The 26398-nt window shown below is 35.6% G+C and overlaps 1 protein-coding gene across 1 annotated transcript; it reads right to left on the bottom strand.

Annotated features, from left to right (window-relative positions):
• Window positions 1-292: 292 nt before the first annotated feature.
• LOC127087389 (inactive protein kinase SELMODRAFT_444075) lies at window positions 293-4265 on the bottom strand. The gene is made up of 10 exons (XM_051028271.1): window positions 4019-4265; window positions 3283-3669; window positions 3030-3187; window positions 2851-2945; window positions 1719-2752; window positions 1468-1628; window positions 1270-1346; window positions 1031-1178; window positions 767-916; window positions 293-648 (listed from the first exon to the last, which is right to left on the bottom strand). Exons 2-10 carry the CDS (start codon window positions 3461-3463, stop codon window positions 577-579), a joined length of 2076 nt encoding a protein of 691 aa, XP_050884228.1. The 5' UTR covers window positions 3464-3669; window positions 4019-4265; the 3' UTR covers window positions 293-576.
• Window positions 4266-26398: the final 22133 nt, after the last annotated feature.

Below are 26398 nucleotides of genomic sequence, written 5' to 3' on the forward strand. Positions count from 1 at the left end.
CTAAGGATAAAGTGTCTGATACCTTGTTTCTTGTTACGAGATATTTAATGCCAAACATAACCAAGAAACAAACACTAGACATGTCACTTGATCACGTTCAGCTTCTTAGTCTTCTGTCAATTGTCATCATCAGCCAACAAAGATCATTTTGTTTCGATTTTATGTTTCAAACAAAAGCTACAACTCATCATTAATGATTAAAGATAAGTCAAACTGTCCTAGTTTGTTTGCTACTTGCTGGTTAGATAAGTCTCCAATGGTAAATATACTATTTTGGAATAAAGAGATGAGATTACAAAAGCTTTTTTAATCACTTGAAGAGCATAGAAGAGCTATATATACTATAAAAGCTCCATGAACTTGTTGAAGGCCATTTTTACAGGCACATGTTTACAAAATTTCTAAAACAATTTCAAGGTTTTGACTCCTATTCTATAAATATCTACTATACAAATAAGCAAAATTATAGAAATGAAACTAACTATATAAATCAAAAGCACCACAAGAATGCAGTTTTCATGGCGAACCACTTTTGCAACACGCAGTTCTGTAGTTTAGTTCTTCCGAGTGAGCTTTTCATAGGGAAGGGGAACCGCCGAATTGGCGTGGTGATTCCATGACCGTGTCGCCCTCTAGTATTCGCAAAACCTGCAATCAAACAAGCACAAGTATATATAACATCAAGCTTGAGGGAAACCATAAAATGGTGCAGCAGCATATCAAAACGATAGTGTTACTCCTTTGACTTTCGAAAAGTTTTTCTTACCTGTGACATGCGTGGTCTCGAATAAGGATCTCGCCTTATGCATAATGATGCTGCATGTAGCATGCAAGAGACTTCGTGTTCTGAATAGCGACTTCCCAACCTTGGATCAATTAGTTCTTCAATGGCATACTCTTCTAGCAGTGGTCGCGCCTGTTTATTATTCAAATCCCTCAGATGATATTTGTCATTAACAATATTTAAAAATCTTGAAATCATGCCAATAGCTAATAATTAAACAAAAGGTAAAAATATCATTGAACTTACCCACTCTGTAAGACACTGCTGTCCTTTGGGCCGGTTGATATCGACCGCTTTACGCCCGGTCACAAGCTCCACTAATACCACTCCAAAGGAATAAACATCAGCCTTTTCAGTTATTTGTCCACTTTGAGCATATTCAGGAGCCAAATACCTACAAAGCGGCGACATAGGTTAACTTCATCGATATTACTGCCTGCAATAATTAAGCGAAGGAATTAACTAAGGAGTAAAACAGCACAAACCCAAATGTCCCAATAACTCGAGTTTCCACTCCGGTGTCTCCATCAGGCTGCCACCTTGCCAGTCCAAAATCACCAACCTGTATAATTCATCGCAATCAATTAACGAACTGAACATTATAACAGATAGATGAAATGACTACGCTATTAATTGTATACTATAGAACTGAATAGCACAAAGCAGGCCAAACACAACAGTACCAGCGGTTCAAAATCGTGAGTGATAAGAATGTTGTTAGGCCGCATGTCACGGTGAACAATGCATCCCACTCTGCACTCTTCATGAAGATATCGCAACCCTCGGGCAGCTCCAACTGCAATTTTCTGCCGCGCAGACCATTCCAACGGTTTCTGCTGTCTCCCTAAAAGACTTCCAAGAATATGTCAATTTACAAATAAAAATCAAGATAGTATCATGACATAATTTTTGTATGGAAGCTTGAATAAATTACCGTATAAATGAGTATCCAATGATCCGTTGCATATGTATTCATAAACCAGAAGTCTTCTCTTATCCTCTATACAGAACCCAATCAACATAACAACATTCCGATGCTGTGCACAACTCAGGACTTCTACCTCTGAGCAGAACTCAAGATCACCCTGAGAGCTAGCCAACTTATGTTGCTTGACAGCAATGACTTGCCCTTCGGGTAGAACTCCCCTATGAACAGATCCAAACCCTCCTTCTGCCAAGAAATTAGTCGGCGAAAATCCATCAGTGGCTAGCTCCAACTCTGCGTAGCTGAACCATCTTGGAGGTTTTCCAAACACAGGAGCCTTGTGTTGACATATTGAACATAATGGAGGTGGGCCAGGTGCGGCGTTTCTAGATAACGCTACTGCTTCTCTAACGCTTCCACTGAATTCCAAGTATGACATAGAGGTTGAGATTTCCATTTCGGCTTCTCTGTCAAGCCTCGAGAACTTTTCTAGCAAAGCTCTTGTTGTGGTGGAAGTTTGAAGCAAATTACGCGAACTCTCTGACCGTTTCTCTTCACGTTGAGATGACTGTTTACGTAAAAATAAATCCGACATCCACGGCTGAAATCTCAAGCTTGCGGAAGATGTGCACAAACTTTCACTGTCCGTGTCAGAAATAGTCTCATCAGTTTCTTGATTTTCTTTGATAGTCTCCTCTTTCTTTGACTTGGCAATGATCTCGGAGACACAAAACGGCGAAGTTCCATGATCAGAGCTTGAAACCGATGAAGTGCCAGCTTCTGTAGCAGTAAACGATGTCTCTAGCTCAGGGCTGCTAGTTGGCGTCAGAATTCCTAACGTGGAGTTCGAAGAACCATTCTTCTTGTTGGATTGTTTTCCAGGCATCTCATGCTGCTCAGAAGGTAATTGACATGTTTCTTCAAGATCCTTCTTTTGTGATCCAACCAAATTCAAGCGAAGTGTCTTAGGTTGAGAACCCTTCATAACCGCGATGTTACATTGCAGCTCTTCCATGCATTGTTTTTCTTCGTGCTTGAGATGTCTGTAAAGTAAACAATGCCATAATTTAGATTACAGCAATACCGAAATTGAAAACACATCAATTCTGTTTATGAATTCCGACACGGTATAGGCTATTACTTGTCTAATACAACCCATTTGGCTTGTACTTTCTTAGCTTCCGCAGCCACAGCTCCACAAGGTGATCCAGAAACAATTTTAATCCTGACATTTATCTGATAAACAACGATTAGCATATCGCTAATTAAAAATTCAAAAGAACACGCACGATAAAAAATTTCTACATAAACGCTACTAACCTTATTAGGATCATAGACATCATGAAGCTGAAGAATCATTTGAGAGCAAGAATCAGTGATATCATTCTTGTTCTCCGAACTAGCTCCCGCAGTTGCTGACTTCTTGTGTCCATTCGCACAGTCACCAGCAAACCGCGGAAAGCCCCATAGTTTCCGGCCTATAAAAGCACGGTAACATCATTAGTTTCACAAATCGGAAAAGTGAAGATTCAAATAAACAAAACAAAACAAAACGACGCAAAAGAACAATGACCTGAACTCTGCGAAGGCACGACCACTAACAGTGTAATGCAATCACCAGGCTGAACAACATGAGTCAAAGACCAAACAAGCGCAGTCTTCGGAATTTCCTTCGACGCCTTAACCGCGACAATAACCTTCTCAGCACCCTCACAACCTTTTTCAACCTTCCCTCGCTTCTGTTCTCGATTCATTGCCGCAACTAAACTAATAATCCCTAAAAACTTCCTTTCTCAACAGATATCACTCAATAACCATAACCATCCAAGACTTTGATTACTCTATTTCCTATAAGACTACCCTAAAACAGAAAAAAAAGAATCTTAATCCAAAGATTCCTCTACAGAAATAGCAAAACAGTCTTGACATTTGAAGTGATCCTATATCAATCCTTTATATCCTGCACAATAATGCAAAGTTGAATAAATGAACAATGTGAGACAAACACATAGGTCAACTAAACTAACATCACTTCATTCCTATGGAAGAATGAATGAAGACTAATAACATCATCCACCACTAGAAAACAAGAAGAACAAGGACGGCAAAGAAAAAGATCCAAACCTTTCTTTTTCTCTATTATTATACCAAACATTGCATAACATTGAAGTCACATACATTCAGCAAAAAAAATAAAAACATAAAACAAAAACCACAACCAAAAATAATAAAGCATAAACATCAAAACCTAACTGAATAACAAAAAAAAAAATCATCCAAATCAAACTCAAACTCAAACTCAAACTCACTTTTGCAGTTGCATTGAACGGTTGTTGTTTGAGCAGCAGCAGAAGAAGAAGAAATGAAATGTGTGAAAGTGAAGATAAGAAAGGAAGAAGAAGAAGGATTTTGAGAGTGAGAGAGTGAAGTAGAATACAAATATGGTTCTGTTGTGTTGAAATGAGAGTGTGTGTGTGAAAGAGACATGGCGAAGAAGAGAAAAAAACCGAACAGTGTTGTTATTATTGTTACTGTTACAAAGTTTGGTTTAAAAATAATGGATTTAAATTAGTTGCATTTAATGTGGTTTTCAGACATTGAAAGTTTAAATATGATTAAATACAAAATGAAAAGACTTTATGGAGAGAAAGTGGGCTAGGATGTACTAGTACTAGTATTTGAGATACGCCCCATTTCTCATACTATCAATATTGAAACAGAAAAGTTATCTTTTTCTGTGTATAATAGACTCATAGTATGTGTCTATGTTAATGTTTGATTTCACTTTTGACAAAATTATTTATTTTTACACTATTGGTTTTTTTAATACAATTAAATTCCATTTTTTCGGATTTTCAAAAATGTTATATATTTTGCATTGCCGTCACCTATAAAAAGTGCAGTTGACTTGTATGTGGAAATTTTATTTTGAAAATAAAATTTGAAAATGGTGGGTATTTTAATTTAAAAAATCTATAATTTTTATAGTATTATATACTCCTTGTAGGTAGTTGAATAGGAAATGAGATTGTTGGAGGTATAGAAACATCATAATTAGATTGCATTAAATTAAAATAGTGAGAGAAAAGTGAGAAGATATGACATTTGTGCACACGTCCAGAGTCTCTCTCTGCATGTTCTCTGCTCAGTTGTTTAATCTTTCAACAGACGTATATATATATATATATATATATATATATATATATATAATCGATCTAATGTAAGTGCAGTCCATGCTATAGTTTTTAAATTTTGGAGGATCTATTTTTTTAATTACTAAAAAAACTTAGTTTACACTTTTTTTTTAAATCAGATGTAAAATTATAGTTTGTTTTCAAAATTTATTTTACACCTATTTTTTAAAAAGGATATAAATTAATAATTTATTTTTAAAATCTATGATTGGGTCTTCGCCTTGGATGTTTGGTCAATCCTGAACAATTTTTCCCAAGACTTTCTAAGTGTATAGTAGCCAAGAAGTCTTTCAAAGTCGTGGTCGGTAGTTGGTTATCACGTCGGGCCAATGTGAGAAGTAACAATGTCATGGAGCACTTACAAAAGTGACGGGAAACAAGCACATTAAATATTCTTCCATCATTAAAATGTTTCGTTGTTTTTTAGATGTGTGTCTTTAGGATCGCAAGTTAGGGCATGACGTTTTTCTCTACGACAAGGTTTCTTGACTTTTGGGAGAACTTTAGTCATTCTTGAGAGTCAACTTCTATTTGTAAGAGTAATTTCTTCCATTTTATTGCTTGAAAGCGTGTGATGTCACGTGCAATTGTACATGTATTTTAAAAGCAAAATACTTTTTTTGATCTTTTAACCACATTAGTTCTTTCCGTTTGCTCCGTTTGTCAAAGTCAAAATAGAAGACTATTTGACATACACCTGGCGCTGATGTGGCATATGCTCTTCACCAAAAATAATCAAAATTCAAAAAAAAAATACTTTAACCTAGATTCACACCAGGCACATGTTGGTTACAGATAAGACGCTTTACCATTGGGGCATTCTTCCATTTTTTATTAAGTTTAATAATTAGATATATATTAGTCCTTTTGTGTAGACTTCTTTGGAAGCATTTATCTAAAACCACTTATTGTATCTCCTTAATAGGTTAAATAGCCTTCATCAATTTCGTAGAATCTCTTTTATCTAACATTTTCATTAGCTTTTGTCTATTTGGAAGCTGTCTTATTTAACATCTAAAAATTTATAAAAATATTACTATAATAAGTGAAAAATTATAAACTTATTTTAGCTATGAAACTACGATAAACTAGAAGCTAAAATTCTTGACTAGTCATTTGAATTTGTGTGAGTCTTTTAAGGAAGATTGATTTTAAGTGCTATTGTAAGCGCTCTCCACGTTCTTAAAGGTTTCTGTTATATCCTTATATTGACTTGTATAATTAATTGTTTTTACTTTTTCCTCTTGTCTCAGTGTGAGTTTTAACGGTTTTTGTTGAGTGCAATTCATGAGTTGCGGTAGTGTTTTTTATTTATTTATTTAGACTGATACGGAGTTATGACAACTTAAGACTACTAGCTTTCCTGGTCTGGTATATCTTTCACTAGGCAAAAAGAGAGATGCAAGTTTTCTTGTTTCGAAATTTAGTTGCGCACTTGTGTTCTTACCCTAATATATGAAGAAAACTAAAGCGTTTGGCTAATTCATTTACCAGATCCTACATTTGTTCTTGATTTATATAGGCAAACTTAATTCCATTGTTTCTTTTTAAAAAAATAGCTTTTATTTGTCAGCGTCAGAAACAACAACTGCAATGAGATGAGATGAAGAAACCTAGGTTGAAGAAGTTTGAAGATTGCTCATAGGTTGAAGAAGCTGGCCATGTTAATATTATACATAAAAAAATTATGTTTACTTACCAATAGACCAATAGCTTAAGTGGTGGATGATTGCCCCTACATCCTCATAGCCATGGGTTCAAATCTTGCTTGTGGCAAGATTTTAATTTAATATGTCACGTCAGATGCCACGCGTGCATAAAAATAGACGTCATTTGTGAAAATTAGACGGAAATGACATAAATGACGCCATTTGAAAATATAAAGGATTACATTGACACTTTTAAAAGTTAAGGGACCGAAATGGATCTCGAGATGAAATTAAGGGACTGAAAAGGGTATTTTGCCTATTTTAAAGTAGCAGGTGATAAAACAGTAATAATGTCGAACCTTCAGGGAATGAGAAATAACTTAGATTGAATTATAAAACTTTCTTTTGTAAATGAGCATGAGCAAGAATAAAAATAGTTGAAGATTGTCACATGTTCAATCTTTGGGGTAAATTATGACAAAAAAAAGTTTAATAAGAGTAAAATAAAGTCAATAATGGAGAGCATGTTGGACAATGATATGTTAATATAACTTGTCTATTGTGCGTACATGATGTGTTATGTCGTGCCAAAAGAGGTCAGAAAGTAATGTTATGGTGCATCACTACACCATCATAGACATATACAATAAAGCAAGGGGATAAATCTCTAAGTCTCACTTGTAACTTTAATATATTTGGTCTTATTCTGAATGCCCTATATGATAGTAGCTCTTTATATCTAAAGTAGTTAATCTAGTGAATATCTCTAACCTACTATTTTCAATCATTTTTATCATGAAATCCACTTGTTGTGTGATCTCCCGCAATAACAAGCTTTATCTTTTCCTAAGTTGATCATTCAAAGAAGCAAATTTAAGACAATTTAACAGATGATAAAATAAAGCTCTAACAAAACATCATTTAACACAAACAGCTATTTCATATTAACTTCACATTGCTCAACATATAAGGGTTTAACTCATGGTGAGCTTAGTACATACATCAATACGAGATCCTAAGATAAACATTATTAAACACATAATGAAAAAGAAATAAAAACCTAAGAGTAACTTTTTTGTCTTTTTGCAATCTTAAATCAATAACAGACAAGTTTTTTCACGCTAGATACTGGTAACATGCACTTGAAATTATGAGATAAAGAAATTGTCCTTTCTTGGTCAGCTTAATCTAATCACTAAATTTCAACTAAGTGTTTTTCTCTCCGGATTGTTGAACCTCTCTTGCATTTACTCTAAGAGGTTATTTTATTGTCACTTCCATTTAGGGTTTTTGTGGTGTCTTGGATCATGCACTTTTGGATATTCTTGATTTCTGGCCCAAAAGAGTAAACACGTTTCCCTCAATTTTTTCCTATTCGTACTATTACAGAGCCAGGTACAATCAAAATGTAGGATGCACAATGTCTTGTGGCAGGTTTAGTGGCGCAGAAATGCAGACGATGATGTCTTACAGTAGTTCTTTGTGGCAGGGAGACAAGTTAGGTGATGTAGTGAGTGTATTATTGATAGATTTGTTTTCCTATAGTGCCTTAATCTTATATATTTTCCATTTGATTCAAATGCACTAAATTCTGTTGTCTGGTGCCACGTAAGCCCTAAAACTTTGAATGTATACTCTTTGTAACTTCTATTACATCCTCTATTTCATCCTTCTCTTTTCTCAAAGTTGGGGTTAACTTGATGTTCCAATACTAACGTGCCAGGACTCATCAGAGGTCATCTCTACACAAGCAACAAACATATAAAAACTCAGAAAAGATAGCACCTATTGCGCTCTTTATAATCTACTAAAAAACAACAAAACATAGTAAATTAAATTGGAAAATTCCTAAATTAAAAAGATAAATCAAAATGTTAACGTCTATAATAACTCAAAAAATATGGGTTATCATCTTCTTAGGATCATTTCTGTGAGCGTTTGCCTTTTCCAAAACAATTTTTTTCATTCCGCATTTGACATTAATCTTCTTCTTCAGACTCTACTTCTTCCAAGTACCATTCTTACCATGAGTTTGTTTTATAACTTTCAGTATTTCCTTTACCATGGCCAATACAAATGACCACCATATAAGTTTGTCTAACGATTCTGAGAATAGTGATTTTCCCCTTTAGTTAGGGCAAAAACATTCTCTAATTCAGATTCTCATCACATAGTTAATAATAAATCAGTTCCAGTTGTTATGCATGTGTCCAATGATTATGAGTCGGAGAGAATTTTTAGTGGTTCTCTTGATAGATAAAACTCCTTCAATGAGTCTTCCTTCAACGCTCTTCTTTTTTATGAGGATGTGGGGTTGATTGTGTAGTCAGATATGCGCTTGGACCATCCATGGTTGGAGGATATTCAACTTCCCCCACTTTAATCACCCCAAAGATGGAAGTCATTGATTTGAATAGGGAAGAATCCCAAAATTTCATCAATACTTACCACACTATTTATGGTCGAGATCCGAGTGATGTTGAGGTTAAAGATCATCTGACAAGTGGAGCTCAGTCGATGGGTGTCAGTTGGCTTAAGCACTTTGAGATCTTCCGGGATTACGAAATACCTCTAAAATGAGTCACATTAGCGGAGATGGAGGATGCAAACAAATATATTTTGATGGACTCCGAGATATTGGTAGCCCCTTCTGTTTTAAGTAATCTAGCGATCATGAGTGCGACTAATATCATAGTCGCCTGCCCCTCTAACTAGTTAGTTTTCCCTGTATAATTAGACAAAAGGATATGTAGTAGTTTCGAGGAGTGCTACATTCCTTTTTATGAATGCATGTTCATAAGGATAAACCTGTAGTTGCCCTTATCTGAGTTTTAGGTGGAGATCTTACATTTTTTAAAGGTTGCCTCATCGCAGCTCCATCCTAGTGTTTTGGCTTTTATAAATATGTTCCAATTATGGGCCGAGTATCGGTATTGGAAACACTTTTGTTGGATGTTATTCCATCTTTTCACTATAAGACACACCTCTATGTATAATGTATGAGATCAAGGGCTCATCGTGTACTTAAATCTCAAGTACCACAACCTTCATGGAAAGCCATTTGTTTTGCGTGCTAACCTTGAACTGGACAAGATAATACGCCACGCTGATGAAAGATTAACATTGCATGAATTTAGCCGAAGAATGGGATCAAAACAAGTGAAAGATGAGCTAAAATGAAGAAGAAAGAAAGAAAGAGAAAAAAATAGCTAAGTGTGAATAAATTGGACTTAGTGAAAATTCAGGTGAAAAAGGGAGCAAAAGCACACAATCACTGGAATAATCATGCTCAACATCATGCCGCATTGCATGCGTGATAGTGACATAAAGGTTGCACCGTGCGCGCGATGCAAATCTTCACGCGCAATGGCTCCTTTTTCTGGGCTTTTTTTGACGCGTCTAGTGCATTCTAAGTTGTTTTTAAGGGGATATTCTGCACTTTGGCAAAGGTTACGAATGTTGGAGAGTAAAGTGCGGTTTTTACAGCATCAAGGGTGATTTTAAGGGAATTAGAAGCCATTGGAGACTATTACTTCAAGGGAATTAACATGTTATTCTCATCTATTGTTTTTGGTATCGTAATCTGAATTATGAGTAGCTAAACTCCTCTACGTTAGGTTTGTTATGATGAACTTATTTCAATATTATTGGGTAATATGTTGATTTGACTTTGTATGAACCTTTTGATCTATAATCCTATTCAATTGCTTATTGCTCTTAATGCTTTTTATGTGAGATACTCTTTTAAATTGAATTTGGGCACATAGGGAGTATTGACCATTAGTCTATGTGTTAGACCTAAGGCAATTGTTGTACTTACGCTGGTTGAATAGGAATAGGAGACCCCGAGTAGTGGCATAGGGAATTAACATTTTGTGCATCGCCTAATCCTGCTTATGCTGGTGGATTAGGGATAAGAAGTTCCGAGTAGTGATTAGTGAGTTATTTCGCGAGGGATCAATTATAAAGATTTTGTTAATTTGTCTTGGGATTATAGTGATAAAATTATTCATATAGGGCATCAAACATCAATAATAAAGAAATAGGGGATTCAAAACACAACCTGACCGCTCTCGTAATTTTGTTTAAACACTTATTTACTTTTCGTATTGCAAACTCGAAAACCCCCTTTTACTACTTTATATACATTGCACATATTTTTTCTTGTTAAAAAACAGTCTCTATGGATTCGATCTTTTTATTACTACGGCATTATCGATACACTTGTCGAGAAGTCATCAATTTTTTGGCACCGTTGTTGGGAACTGTTGATATTTCAACAAGGCAATGCTTGTGCAAAGTTTTATTTTTAGTCTTTTTGATTTTTGTTTTATTTTCTTAATAATCATAGTGTTCTTGAGGTATTTCCTGTTTGTGTATGCACAGCTCAGGATCGACATTGACACCGTTTGATCCAAAAATTGAAAGAACCACACGTGCTATCAGGAGAGCAAACAAAGAAACAACTATAGCTCAAAGGATCTTAGTTGAAGATCAACCGCTGATTTCTTATGACTTTGAAGAGGAAATCACCATGGTAGTTGTACCACTCCAAACTATGAAGGATTACTGTAAGAGAACTGATGAAGGACAAGTTTTGAGAGGGTTTCTACCGACAGACCCTGCTAACTTTGATATTAAGAACTTTGTGCTTTCAGGTTTAAGATACAATCTGTAAAATGGGAACACGATTAGATACCTATGGGAGCATCTTGCACACTTCTATGAAACAACTTTGATGTTTAAACCAACCGATGTCACTAAAGACTATGTTAAGTTGAGGTTGTCTGGGTTCTCACTAATTGGAATGGCTAAGGATTGGTTACTTTTCCTTCCAAATGGAACAATTCGAACTTGGAAGGAATTGGTGGATAACTTCCTAGAAATATTCTTCACCACTACTCAGTTTGTCGAGCGAATAACAAAAATTATAAATTTCGAGCAACATGAAATTGAGTCGCTTTATGACTCATGGGAAAGTTCAAACTTTTGTCACATAGATGCCTAAATCATAATCTGAATAATATGGAGCAAATGCAAAATTTCATCAATGGTCTCAAGAGTTAGACACACATATGGTTGAATGCTTCCGTGGGAGGCACTATCTGATCAATAACTGAACCACAAGTGAAAGACCTTATTGAGAAGATGTGGTTGAATGAGTACCATTCAAAAAGCGAAAGTTCAGTAAAAATTGAAATTATGGGCACGCCCAAAGGTATGTTAGTTGTGGATACTCATACTGCACTTTTAGCTCATATTGAATTGTTAAATAAAAAGCTAGCTGAAAGCAGCTTAGGTAAAGCTAACGTGAGCCAGGTACAAGCACTTAGGTGTGATTTTTGTGGAGGAGAATATGAAAACGAAAGGTGCTCTTTGGAAGGGTCAAGTGAAGAAGTCCAATTTTCTATTTTTTAGAAGAACCACCCTTATTCCAACACCTACAATTCGAGTTGGAAAGATCACCAACATTTCTGTTGGAGCAATAACCAAAATTAAAATGTTAATCAAGGTATGAAACAAGGCGAACAAGCTCCAATCAAAGAAAACCTTCATAGTTGGAAGAGACTTTGCAGAATTTCATTAAAGTCACTTAAAGTAGTTTTAATCAGGTGAATAAGAACCATGCAACAATGAGTAGAAACCATGATGCGTCTATATAAAATCTAGAGATGCAAATTGGTCAATTATCCAAGGAAATAACTATTTTACCTAGCTCAATTGGAGTATTTACAGGTAACTCTGTAGATAATCCTAAGAATGAATCATGCAAGGTTGTAGAAATAGGTTTTGAGGTGATCACCAAAGAGGGTGAAGATGAAATAGTTGAAGAAGATGTGATTGAGAAAGGAGAGGTGGGGATTGAAAAGAAGGAAGTAACAATCAAGGTGACCAAGAGGAAAGAGGATTCAACCTTACTCAACTCATAGATAAAAATTACCATTGGAGAAGAACAAATAAGCAGATCCTGAATGATCCAAATCCAGAACTACTGAATTACATAAAACTACCATATCCCATAATTAAGAAGAAACCAGTTCAGGATGATGAGGCGAGGATGTTTGCAAAGTTCAAGGAGATGTTAGCTACACTTCAGGTAAGTATTTCGTTCCATGAAAGTTTAGAACTAATGCCTAAGTTTTCTAAATTTATGAAGGCATTATTAAAGGGGACGAAAGATAAAGTGGTCACAAAACAGGTAAAGATGGCTGAAAAGGATGATATGGTAATGCCTAAAACATTGCCGCCAAAGCTAAAAGACTCAGGTAAGTTTATATTTCTTATAATATTGTTATAGCGATGATCCCACGTGCTCTATGTGATTAGAATCTAGTATAAATGTCATTCCGTTAAAAAAGGTTAAAGAATTGAAAATGGGTGAGATCACACCGAGTAACATGACTCTCACTTTAGTTGATTCATGTGTTACTCAACCACTTGGTATCTTACAAGACGTGTTAATATATGTCGATGAATTAGTGTTTCCTGCAGATTTTGTAGTTCTATATACAAAAGGAGATTCAAGACGGTTTGTTATTCTCGGACGCCCATTCTTGGCAACCGGGAAAGCAAATATAAATGTAGAAACTGGTGAGCTTGTCTTGAAGTTCAATAAAGAAAAAGTGATTTTCAAGGTGTATGACTGAACATGTATGTGGAGGAATTAGATACTTGCTACCATCTGAAGGAAGAAGGTAGTAAGGTGGACAAAGGAAAAGGAACAAGTAAGTTGACCGGCGTTAGGGTATCCCTTATGCCTAACGTGCCTTAGGCATGGGACATCAATCTAATGACAAAAAAGAAACACTGGATGGGAGGCAACCCATCGGTTATCACCAGTTTTTTTTGTAGAAGTTACATTATTATTATTCGAGACCTTCCAAGACAGGAATTAGTTACTCGAGCATACCCATTTCATGACTATTTATGTTATTTTTAATGAACAAGTTTGTAGTTGTGTTTTTTTTCTTCAGATTTACAAGTTTAGCACTTGAGCATTAAATAAATTATCCAAAAGGAACTTGATCATCATAGTAGAAACTTACAACTTGAAGGCAAAGGATGAGAAAAGAATCACATGACTTATAATCAATCTTCATATACCTCATCTAGTAAGGTTTAAGCCAAATATATTCCAATGTTCACTTTTCTTTCTTTTTGAGTGTATTGATGCATTATTATTTTATTTGGTTTGATATATTCCTATTAAGTTCATCTGGTTTGACTGAAACACATTGATGCAGTTCTTTGTTTATAACTTTGAGCCTTTTAAACCACTGTGTAGTAATAGGTATATACATTGCTAACCACTTTGAGTTTATCCTTTCGTTCGATGACGTAGCCTAAAATTCTTAGCATATGACTCTAAAGACATTTTCTTTCCACCATCTCTTTGGAGTTAGGTAGATATATAGTTCCAAAAGTGTATGAAAAAAATTAAATTTTTGGTTGCTCTTGGAAGTGAGTAAAGTTTAAGTTTGGGGTTGGGGTACTATAGAAAATTGGTCAAAAATTAAAAAACAATTATGAGAAAATAAGAAGTGAAAAAAGATACTTCTTAAAAAAAAGAGAAAATAAAAATAATGTAAGCATAATAAAGACCAAAGATCTCTAGTACAACCAAAAAGAACAAAGGGATATTATGATAGAAGGAGAACTTGACACCTAACTCTAAAAGTTTAAACCTACTTTTCCAAAAATTTCCTACCCGAACATAAGTCAAAATACAACCTAAAAAGACCTCAAATGTGTGTGTTATGATTTTTGTGATGAATTATATTAGGACATGATCAAGCTACACATAATTATTTTGCATGTTGATTGAGAGATAACCCTATCCATTGAATGAGTCAAAGTGAGTTGAGAAACATGTTGAGTACTCATCAATGTTTGAGGACGTTTTTTGAATTTGTCAGATAGAAGTTGGATGCTAGAATGATGGTCAGGTAAAGAAAAAAATTATTTGGTAATGTTCGATTGTTATTGTGAGGCTTGTTTTCTGTTGAAATATGCTATTACATGCGAGTTACTTGAGAATAAGCAACAATTCAAGTTTAGGGTTGTGATGACAGTCCGTCATTGCATGAATTTACTCAAAGAATTAGATCAAAACAAGTGAAACTTGAGCTAAAATGAAGAAGAAATACCAAAGAATGAGGAAAAAATAGCTAAGTGTGAAGAAATTGGACTTAGTGAAAATTCAGGTGAAAAAGGGAGCAAAAGTGTGCAACCACTAGAATAATCATGCGAAGCATCGCGCACGCGATAATGACATAAAGGTTACATCGCGCGATGCAAATCATCATGCACGCGATGGATCTTTTTTATGGGTTTTTTCTGACGCGTCTGATCTATTCTGAGCTCTTTTTAAGTGGAAATTCTACACTTTGGCAAAGGTTACGAATTTTGGAGAGCAACATGTGATTTTTATAGCATCAAGGGTGCTTTTGAGAGTATTGGAAGCCATTATAGGCCATTACTTCAAGGGAATTCACATGTTATTCTCATCTATTGTTTTTGGTATTGTAATCTGAATTATGAGTAGCTAAACTCCTATAGGTTAGGTTGTGTTTTGATGAACTTATTTCAATATTGTTGGATAATATGTTAATTTACTTTGTATGAACCTTTTGATCTATAATTCTCTTCAATTGCTTATTGTTCTTAACGTTTTTTTTATGTGAGATACTCTTTTAAATTCATTTTGGTACATAGGGAATACTGACCATTAGTCTATTTGTTTGACCTATGACGGTTGTTGTACTTACGCTAGTTGAATAGGAATAAAAGACCCCGAGTAGTGGCATAGGGAATTAACATTTTGTACATCGCCTAATCCTACTTACACTGGTGGACTAGGGATAGAAAGCTCCGAGTAGTGATTAGTGAGTTATTTCTCCAGGGATTGATTATAACGATTTTGTTAATTTATCATGGGATTATAGTGATAATATTATTCATATAGGGAATCAAACATCAATAATAGAGAAATAGGGGATTCAACACACAACCTGACTGCTTTCATAATTCTGTTTAAACACTTATTTATTTTTCGTATTACAAACTTGAACCCCCCTTTTACTATTTTCTATACATTACACACATTCTGTCTTGTTAAAAAGCAGTCCATGTGGATTCGATATTTTTATTACTGCAACAATATCGATACACTTAACGAGAAGTCATCATACGCGCTTTAGAGAGATCTAGTAGAAGGCATGACTATAGAAATCAATGTGACCTCCCTTATATGGCAGCTCATAAATTGGAACCTCAACGTGCCCTAACGTGGCTAAAAGAAACCTACCACAAAAATAAGAGGCGGGAAAACCGCTTAGTTATGTTTCATCTTTCATATCTACATGTATCCATATAAATATATATATATATATATATATATATATATATATATATATATATATATATATATATATATATATATATATATATATATATATATATATATATATATATATATATATATATATATATATATATATATATATATATATATTATTGTATAGCATATCCGAATGATTGTTAATTATGAACGAAAATACGCAAAGTCTGAAATGTTTGTTCTTTTGTGATCATATTTCAGTAATATAGATCTGAAGTACAACCAAGGCAGTTGACACCCAACTCTAAATTTCAAGGTGTTGTCAGAGAAGTTTGGCACGTCTAACCAAAGAAATCAAACCCCCTCAAATAAGCTCTGGGTCTGGTATGGGAACAGGGAGCCCATAAATTAAACATGAAAGTTCTAGAATGCCTTTGCAGACAAGAGGTTTCAACTGAATCCTTCCTGGCAGGGAAGTAAAAAATAATTTATGAATTCAGAAACTAGAAACAAAATCAACCACAGAGGTTTAAAAAAGAAAGGTCATCAACTCTAAAGGTTGGGAAAAAGTTCATCCATTATGAAAATTGAAAAAAAGGGCCCATCAACGATGAAGGTTGGAAACAAAGAGATTATCAACCATGAAGGTTGGAAAAAGATTCACCAACCATGAAGATTGGAAACAAAAGACTATCAACCATGAAGTTTGGAAAAAGATTCATTAACCATGAAGTTTGGAAACAAAGAGATTATCAACCATGAATTTTGGAAAAGGGTAATCGACCATGAAGGTTGGGAACAAAGGTCATTAACCATGAAGGTTGAAAAAGATTCACCAACCACGAAGATTGGAAACAAAAATATTACCAAATCGTGAATATTGGGAAAAAGATACCAATCAAACAGGGCTTTTAAAGATGCCAAGCAAGTTTGGGATTAGAAGGTTCCACTAAAATACCGGGCTTTGATTCTTCTAACTTGCACACACACGGTTTCATGTAATGCTAGATGAATGATATGTATGAGTGAAACGACGTGATTAATACATGATGATGATTTATGCAATGGTTATTCCAAATGTCATTATCGAGGGAGGGAGGAATTTCTGGCTAGGAAAAGGGATCATCCATACGTGATTCTCTATAACCTACTTCAATCTCAACAATTGTTGTCACACCTCTGGAGTATGTCTGAAACATGGAGAGAGCTTGTACCTACATAGCCTTCCTCTACCCCAATCTGTTGAGTATCTGTATATTTCCCCAGTCACAAGTTATGGAGTAGTCTCATCATCTGAAGATCTCAAACTGACTTGCCCCAGTGTCTTGAAACTGTATCCTCTTGATTAACCATTCTGGGAGTGGTTGACTTTTCGTGCCCTTGGGATGACCTGCTCCAATATGATCCTCAAAATAACTTTGCCCTTATTCGGCTGATTCAGAGAGATTTATAGAATCTCAACGTGGTTTCCCCAGATTGATTGTATCCTAAAGAGATATGAGCTTTGGGATATCATAAGAATTGTTCAATCTTCCTATTATGTAAGCTTTCTTGATGTCAAGTGCATGTTCTCAAGGAAAAATGCTCAGTTTTAAAATGATAATTGTAATGTCATGCACATCCAAGTTTTGAAACTCAAGTGTGTTTACTAAGATTATGACATATAGTGAATGAATCACTAGCTAGAATGTCATATCAGTATCAATACAAATGATAAGCAAATCGTTAGGAGTCATCTTTGACGCGATCTTACCATAATATGCTTTCGAAATAAACCCTGCTTCAATTAGGTCTTTTAAGGGTTGTAACGTGGCTTGGTTCACGGTTTCAGAAAGAAAGAATATAAGGCTCAAAACTTATCTAACCCACCCGTTTTCCGTGATGTTATCCAGTCCTATGTTCAATTAGCTTAAAATAAGCGTCCATCTTTCAGAAAAGGGTTTTGAATAGTATCAATGATGGTTAAGGAACCCATGAGAGTTTCGAGTGACAATCACTCACCTTCTGTTTTTGTTTGCAGCCATAAATGTGCTCATGCTGAGGAATTTGTTATTGATCCTCCTGTTCTTTTATTTTGTATCTTCCCTTTTTTTCTTGGACTGATCCTTTGGGATTTGTAGTCCATCGGGATGCCCTGACTTTTGCCTAAGTCGTTTATTTTCAATCTTTTGACTTAGCGGGCTTTTTATTTTTTTGTTTCATCTTTCTTTTATATTGGAGCAAATCCCGTGACATCTGCTTACTTGATTTGTTGCAAGGTTTGTGACTGTCTCACTCCTTTTGTAGGTAAGAGATAACCATTATGAATTTGTGATTCCATCCTCTTGAGATGGATGTGATATGATTAATCACTTGATGTGATCGTCTCCTTTTCGAAATTTGAACGCAAGGTCAAACTAACTAAAGACTACCCTGCCCCTGGTTAAAATTGAAGGTTTTATGTGTAAAGAAATAAACTCTTATTTCAATTCCCATAGGGGTTAAATAGGGATTAACTTCCTTATATCTCCGGTGTTTATGGATTTTAAACAATGCCTTACATCTTCAACACGGTTTTATTCAAAAGCATACAAATATCGATCTTATGCATTTTGATTTGCATCATTCTCTTTTGATTTTGCTTGAAAAACAGTTTGATAGTGATAAACAAAATATGAGTGAACACAAATAAATTTAATCAAAACATGCACATTTATTTCATTATTATTATCATCTGAAAACCGGAAAAGTTTTACAAATGACCAACAATTAACAAAAAAGAAAAGATTACAAATGAGACAAGATTGAACAATATGATATTGCTGACATGAGTAGCCTTGGTACTCCTCCATGGAGGTAACCGAATATGAGCAATCTCTACAAATAACTGCATCAACTATCTGTACATTATTATTTGGAAACGAGTTAGTCTTGACATTGGGCCATGCATCGGAGAAGGACAAAATCTTCTGACCAATTAAATCTTGTACCCTGACCTTGAAGACCAAACAATCATATGTAGAATGTCCTATGTATCTGGAGTGGAATACACAAGACACATTAGGGTTATGCCTGTGATAGTATGAAGGAGTAACAACTGGAGTCTCCTTTGGCACAATTGCCCCTTGCTGGATAAGATATAGTAACAACTGAGCTTAAGATACATGGATCTGATCATGCTGAGGATGCTTCTTATCATAGCTTCTGTTCTGACTTGACTCTGGTTTCTGTTATCTTACCGAGGTCACTGATTCTAAGAAACTTGAGCCTGTGGAGGCTACTGATACCGAGGTTGGTACGCGGGTTGCTGATATTGGGCAGCGACGATGTATGTATAAGGGTAGTATGGCACATGGGCCATATGAGCTTGAATTCGAGGGTATATATTGTCATACCCTAATTTTCAATCCTAATATGCCACCGTCATTTGTATCATTTGCATGACATCTAACATCTTTTCATTACTAGCCTATTGAAAATACAAAAAGATTTTCTACTTTGTTTGTCTTAAGCTAGGGTTTTGTACCAAGAGCTTTCAAAGATTGATCAATCAAGACATGGAATGAGTTTCAACATTTAAAATTCCCCATCCTTCCCAAGTGATCAAGTGACTTCCATTAACAAGAATCAAGTTCAAGATCATTCCATCTCAAATTCATCAAAGCCAAAGTTCATCTGATACCCTAAACTAGGGTTTTGACCCAAAATCAACTAGTTAACTTTTTAGCCAAGGCATGATCCCAAAGCTTGAAGTATGTTTCAAAAACTTCAATCAAATAATAAGATATCCATTCACATCATCCAATGTGCCCAAGAGATCCCATTCATTAAAGATTGCAAGAATTGGATTCATTTGATACAAAGTCAACTAAGGCAAAGTCAAAGTTTGACTTTTGACATTTTTGGTCAATCATGGACTTGTCAACTCAAGGATCATGAAAATATGGTTTGTGGGTGCATTTGATCAAGATAAAACAAGAAATTGGAGGTTACTTGTAAAAAGGGCAAGATTTGGTTTTGTAAAATTTTCTAAGTTATGAAAAAAATACATGTTCAAGTACCCAACTTTCCAAGGCCATAACTTGTGATCCAAGCCACCATTTTCTTTGCTCCAATTATCAGATTAAAGTTCTTACTTCATAATTCAACTTTGTCCTTGATAATTGATTCCTAAAAAATGCAAAGATTTCAAGTTATGAAGCCATGAAGTTGGTACCATAAAATTGAAGCACTTGGAAAAAATTTCAACCAAATTTGTCTTCAAAAAGTGACTTACTTGATCATCATTTTTCACCATGATCCACATTTATTAAAGGAAAACTCCCAACATGAAAGTTGTAGAGTATGGTCTTAGCTTTCCAAAAAGTCCAATATCATTAAATTATCATATTTGAGCTAGGATTTTCGAAGAGATGAAGTTGGCTCTCTAAATTTGAATTTTGGGTCATTTTCATGGCAGGTTCATCATGCAACCTTGAGCCAAAGCTACATAATCTTACTTTGCAGGATATCTTGCTTTTAAATCTCACTCTAATCAGAAGATCACACACACTTTTGAGCCATTATCCAAGCAACCAAGTCATTACACAATGAATCATTCCATTTTTGGCATAAAGGTTACACTTTCATTTGTGTAAAGTGGCTCTAACCCAATATTAAGTACCATTGAGCTCCCAAATGACTTTAGTTATGAGACATACCAAATCTAGACCTTAATTCAACTCATACACTTCAGACAAAGCTCAATAAAACACTTCATGCACCTCATGCTTTTGCCATGCTTCCCACTTGGTGTTTTGTGCAAGAACCAACCAAGCAAGCAAACCAGTACAAGGCACAATTATTTTATGATATCTGAAGCTTCTTGAACCCTCAAGGATCACTATAAATAGAGGACAAAGCCTCAACTATCCACACACCAATCCCACCAAGCAAAACTTTATTTTTGCAAGCTTTTGACCTTAACCTCCATTTCTCTCATCTTGCTCGTGCATTCTGCCAACCAAAGGTTCCAATCACCTTCTGGGAGTTCATAAGTATTAGGAGAAGCATCGAACAGTAGCTGGAAGTGGTATTGAAGAGGCATTAGAACTTGCTCCAATAGGTATTTTCTTGCACTTCGAAACTCACTATACATGCATCATTTCCATGTGATTTCTGAAGCAAATATGTAGCATTTATTGTGTTAAGGTTGATCATTAACTCACATACCATTTATCTTGTTGTTTATGTGAATTTAAGTTGCATGAAACCTAAAGTTCCAGCTCTAGTTTTCGCCTTCTTGCATCTTCATCTTTGAGCATTAGCTAAAACCTATCGTACCATTGTGTTCCTTACATTTTTCTAAGCAATTTTGATCTTTATTTCATGAAAAATGGTTGAGAAATGAGAGATATGATTGATGGAAGATTTGAAAAATAATGAAAGAAAAAAAATGAAAATAAGAAGCTAGAGGTTGAAGAAGATGCTGACATGGCATGAAAAAGTCAAACCAAATGCGTTTTTATAATATATACAATTTCTTGTGTTATAATGAACGAATGTATAGCCACCACAGTGGTAGAAGCGTACGACCTAAGTCACTTGCAACCAAAAGGTCTGGGGTTCGAATTCCCCTCGCCCTAGAGTTTTTCTTTTTCCAAATAGTGCATGGAACCCCAAGGACGTGGGTTCGAACCTGGTCAGTGTAATGTTTTTTTCCTCACTTGTTAAATGTTCATTTTTCTTCATAACTTCATGATCCCTTAACTTTTTTTTACACATTCTTTTTGCCATGTGTTCATGAGAATGTCTATTTTATGAATCCACAAAAAAATCCCAAAAGATAATATTTATTTTGACCATTTTTATTAGGTAGAAAACTAGTGCATTTTATGTTGTTTTTAAGCCTTTTAATGGATTTTCTTTTATTGTTTACTTGTTCTAAGTGATCATGGATGCTTGTGTAACCAATGTATATTTGCTTAGGTCTTGTTTGATGTTGGTAACATTTTGTTTACTTAAACATGATCATATTTTGGGCATTATATTATGATTAAATGGCCTTGTTTTAAAATATTAGTGATTGATTATTTAGATGAAACTTAGGCTTTCGTTTAGATGAATCTTTTGAAACATCTTGATGAATGATTAGGGTTTCCACTTAAGTTTGGTCTTATCATGAACTTTGATTCAAGTTTAATGTTTATTTTGTGAAGACTTATAATGTGATGCATGTTTGATCTAAATTGATTCATGTTGTATTTACTGAAGCTAGCGGAAATATACCTGAACGTATCGCACGCTCGAACATACAACAGAGTCGCCATCGAACTTTATTTATCCCAAAAGGGAAGGGAAAACATTAATAAAACTCGGGGGAAAGAGGTATACTGGGTAAGGAAGTCGGTTATGCAAGGGAAAGGTATTAGCACCCCAAACATCCATGGTACTCCATGGGAACCGTTTTGATTGTTCTCGCTCGAATAGGTGTGATATCTAAAGATTACTCGTAAAAGAATGGGAAAAGGAAAGGATATAGATAGAGTGCTCGGTGAGGATTAGGGCCCTCATGCCTACGTATCCTCATAGTGCAATGAGGAATTCAGAACTCCGTAGTTCAGAGAACTAATGGTGGGAGATGAAAAGAAGTGTGATATAGGTATGGTCTGAACCAAAGGATAATATGATTTGAACTCCAACAAGGGGTGAAAATATGAACTCAAGAGTAAAACTGGTATGAACCAACAAGTGAGGGGTCTAAGACATAGTGTCACTGTATTGGAATAACCGAAAAGAAAGGGTTGCCTAAATGCGGCTGCAAAGCAAGTAAGGAGATGTTTGTCTAAGCTACAAGGTCTGACAAGACAAACAAATCTGCTCTTGGTTCACAAAAATGGGTACGCGATGGAATACAAAGGTATAGTGTATTTTGCTCAAATAATAGGTATATCACATGAAGTGAATGAAGGTAGAGTATGAAGGTATCATGGAAACGAATGGAGTGAAGTGACCGAAGTCACATAATAGAGTATCTGGTGATAAGTGACTGAAAAAGGTGTAGTTTGAAATCGAAAGGTGAAAGTGTATTGGAATCCATAGGAGAAATGGAATTTGTACCATAGAGGGAAAGGTGGCATGAACCACAAGTGAGGGGTCTAAGACATGGTATCACTATATGGTTGGCCGAAAAAGAAGGAATTAAATGTCTGGGTACAAGCCTAACAACTCTATGTGCAAACGCGGACTTTTTATTAGACGTCCTAAAAGGATGTATATGGAATTACGAAGAAAGTGTATTTCGATGTCAAAGGTATAATATGTCACTGTGTGAACGGTTTATGATCAAAGGTAGATAATGGATAGTGAAAGATATAAATGATACGCTAAGGAGGAAGAGGAATAATTAAAAGTATGCTCGCCAAGGATTTGCATCCTCGTGCCTACGTATTCTCATTGTGCAATGAGAAAATCAGAGCAATCATAGTTCGGCTCACTAAGGTTGAAAAGAAATTAATTGGAGGCAAGAAGAAATGGATGATTGAGATTGAAATGATTAGAATAGAATGATTGAGAATTGAATAGAATGAATAATGGATAGACTTGATAGTTACTGGATGATGAGAATCACACTAACTTTCAAGTGGAGAGAGAAGAGTCTTTGTAGTTGTTTCTTGCATGGAAGATGATGAAGACCTTACCAATCGTTCGATTCAAATCGTACTAAAGTCTATGAATGGAACTGCATACGATGAGCGCTGGGTCATACGTCCCATACCCAAAGATACTCAGAATGGGGGTAGGAATACTCCAGTCCCACTCCTTCTCCATTACTTAAGGCTCGTATCGTACAACTTGATTCATGATTGATAAGTTATTGAGGTCCTTGCTTTTGTTGTTTTTGCTTTGTGAAGACAGACTTGTTAATCATATGATTAGAATCGTTCTAAAGTCTATGAATAGAGGTGAATACGATGAGCGCTGGGTCATACGTCCCATACCCAAAGATACTCAGAATGGGGGTAGGAATACTCCAGTCCCGCTCCTTCTCTATTGCTTAAGGCTCGTGTCATACTCTTCTAACTTTGAGTTAACAAGTGTTGAAGACGCCACCTTTGATGTGCTTGAAAGTTGAAGACACCCCCTTTGATGTGCTTGAATAATCCGCTGCTTGATATAACTGAAGATGCCTTGATTGAAGATCTTGTCTCGAGGCCTTGAGCTCCACAGCGTGAAATAAAAGTCCTACTAAATGACCAAGGGTCTTTTGGTCACTCAACTTAGACTGGGGGATTATACGAGTTCAAAGGATTTAATCAATCAAAATCTCTTTTGATCAGTTTAATCGGGGGTTTTGTTTTAGTTTTGAAGGGAACTAATTTTGGATCTAATTGAAGTTAGCACTTGTTAGAAACTATCCCAAGGGATCGTGCATTAGAACTTGATTGAATATTCTAAGTTAGATTAGAAATCCTAAGGGAGCATGTCAAAGTTGTTCAAAATCATGATTAAAATTCTATGTTAAGTCCTACAATTATTAGGAAACGATTGAATTCTAATCCTAGGGGGAGCATGCAAATTTCAACACAAAATATCAAAATAAGCCCATAAGGGTAAAATGGCCATTTACCAAAAATATGTCTAATTCTAAGCATGACCCAAAGTTGATTAAATCCTAATGTTGAATGGTATGATTCTAAATTTAATCAAGGGCTAATTGTTCCTAATTAAAATCTAATCAAAAATCCTAATTAAAATTCTAATTAAATCTCAAAAAAACCTAATTAAAATCCTAACCTCCTAATGAAGATCCTAATATGCTAAAAATCAAGATTTAGATCCTAATTGTCAATTATCAAACTATCTAATATTGTCCTAATTAATCTAATATTCTAAATCCTAATTAAAATCTAAATCCCTAATTCCAATTATTTTTAATTACACTAATAAATCTAATTAACTAAATGCTCATCTAAACCCTAATGACTAATTGCATACAAACAGACCCAAAAATAAGAATGGGCCAAAACAAATATAGGCCCACACGCTGCATCGACCTAACCGAGGGGTGCAGTGAGCAAAATTCCGCTTGGGCCTTTGTTGTTTGAAGCCCAGTCAAAAAAGGGAGCTAAAAATCACAAGAACGGAATTCAATAGGCAAGACCCATGGATAATCTCTACCTCACAGATGGGGATGTAATAGTGAAAGGTGGGTGAACCAGTGAAAACACCAATGGGCCTGATGAAGCCCGTTTTCAATTCTTTTTTCTTAAAAGAATAGGGGGTGTATTAAGAACGTTTGGGGCGTGGACATCAATTTAACATAGGCCCTAATAATTAAGTCCAACCTCTTTTCTTCTGTTGACTTGTCCAATTCCACAAATTCAAAATGAAATTTCAACTGAGCGCCAATCTCTCGCTGTTCGTTCACCTCGAAACACCGCGGCGGCGCCGGTAACATCCTATCACTAAGATGATACCATCAATGTACGCCCTGGGATGAGCTAAACACGGATATGGGGATAGGATTGGGAGACGGTCTTTGTGGTGGTCGAATCGAACAGATAAAGGGAAGAACCCTAGCTATCTACCGGTTTAATTAAATGGCTTATGGCGTGAATCAAACCTTAGTACCATCGGGCTTCTACTTCCTATCATAGATACTACACCTTGGCATGCTCAGAGCAAGAAAAGGACACGAAATGGAAAATGACATACCGAAGAAGATGATCGGAGAATTCGCCGGTAAGTTCCTTGAACCTGGTTCCTTCGTCTTCTTCTTCCTTCTTCTTCTTCTTTCTTCGTCTTCATCTCATTTCTATGGCTCAGAATGATGGAAGTGATGAACAATGTGGCTTAGCTCAAGCAAAGTTGGAGCTTCAATGTGAAGCTTTAAATGCTTTTGGAAGAGAATAGAGCTCTGGTGAGGGTGAGGGAATAGGTTGCAGAGAGATTCAATTCGTGCAAATGGCCAAGGGTCCTCAAATGATGATGATGAATATGATTAAATAAGCATTAGGTTTGGATTGAGATAGGTTTGGAATTAGGATTGGATTCTAGTTAGATTCAGGTTAGGAGTTAGTTAACCTTGGCTCACTGAGTTGGGATTGAACTCAGTTAGTTATGCCCAACTCAGTTAGTTAGGATTAGTTAATGAAATTTGTTAGTTGGTGTTTTAGGTTAATGACTGGCTATAAGAGGTTGCACTTAAGTGGAGTTGAACTCTAGAGGCTTGAATAGTGACTGGCTGCACAGGTTTTTCCTTTAGATGGCTTGGTTAGTGGAATGTAGGCAATTCTTGTGTTTTGATGTCATTTGCTTTTTCTGCCCCCATAGCCATGTCTGATTGCTGGCACTCCCTTCTGATATTGCTTTGGTGGTTTTTTGTGGTCAGGTTACAATGGCCATTCAATTGGTGCTGAAGTCCTCTTGCAGGATTTGATCAAATAACTATGTGCACTACAGGTTTTGAGGTTGAATTGTGGAGCAGGTGGATGAACAACTTGGGTTCTGCATCAATATGTATTCAACTGATGCAAGCAAGGTCAT

This window comes from Lathyrus oleraceus, chromosome 5 (genome assembly GCF_024323335.1).
Source record: "Lathyrus oleraceus cultivar Zhongwan6 chromosome 5, CAAS_Psat_ZW6_1.0, whole genome shotgun sequence".
Taxonomy (NCBI): Eukaryota; Viridiplantae; Streptophyta; class Magnoliopsida; order Fabales; family Fabaceae; genus Lathyrus; species Lathyrus oleraceus.

What these genes read in the sequence shown, in the direction of transcription:
- LOC127087389 (XM_051028271.1), bottom strand. Translation starts at nt 3,463, where the DNA reads ATGAATCGAGAACAGAAGCGAGGGAAGGTTGAAAAAGGTTGTGAGGGT. An exon ending in CGTGCCTTCGCAGAGTTCAG is followed by an intron (nt 3,188 to 3,282) that starts GTCATTGTTCTT and finishes GTGCTTTTATAG; the next exon opens with GCCGGAAACTATGGGGCTTT. An exon ending in CTCACGATTTTGAACCGCTG is followed by an intron (nt 1,347 to 1,467) that starts GTACTGTTGTGT and finishes TGAATTATACAG; the next exon opens with GTTGGTGATTTTGGACTGGC.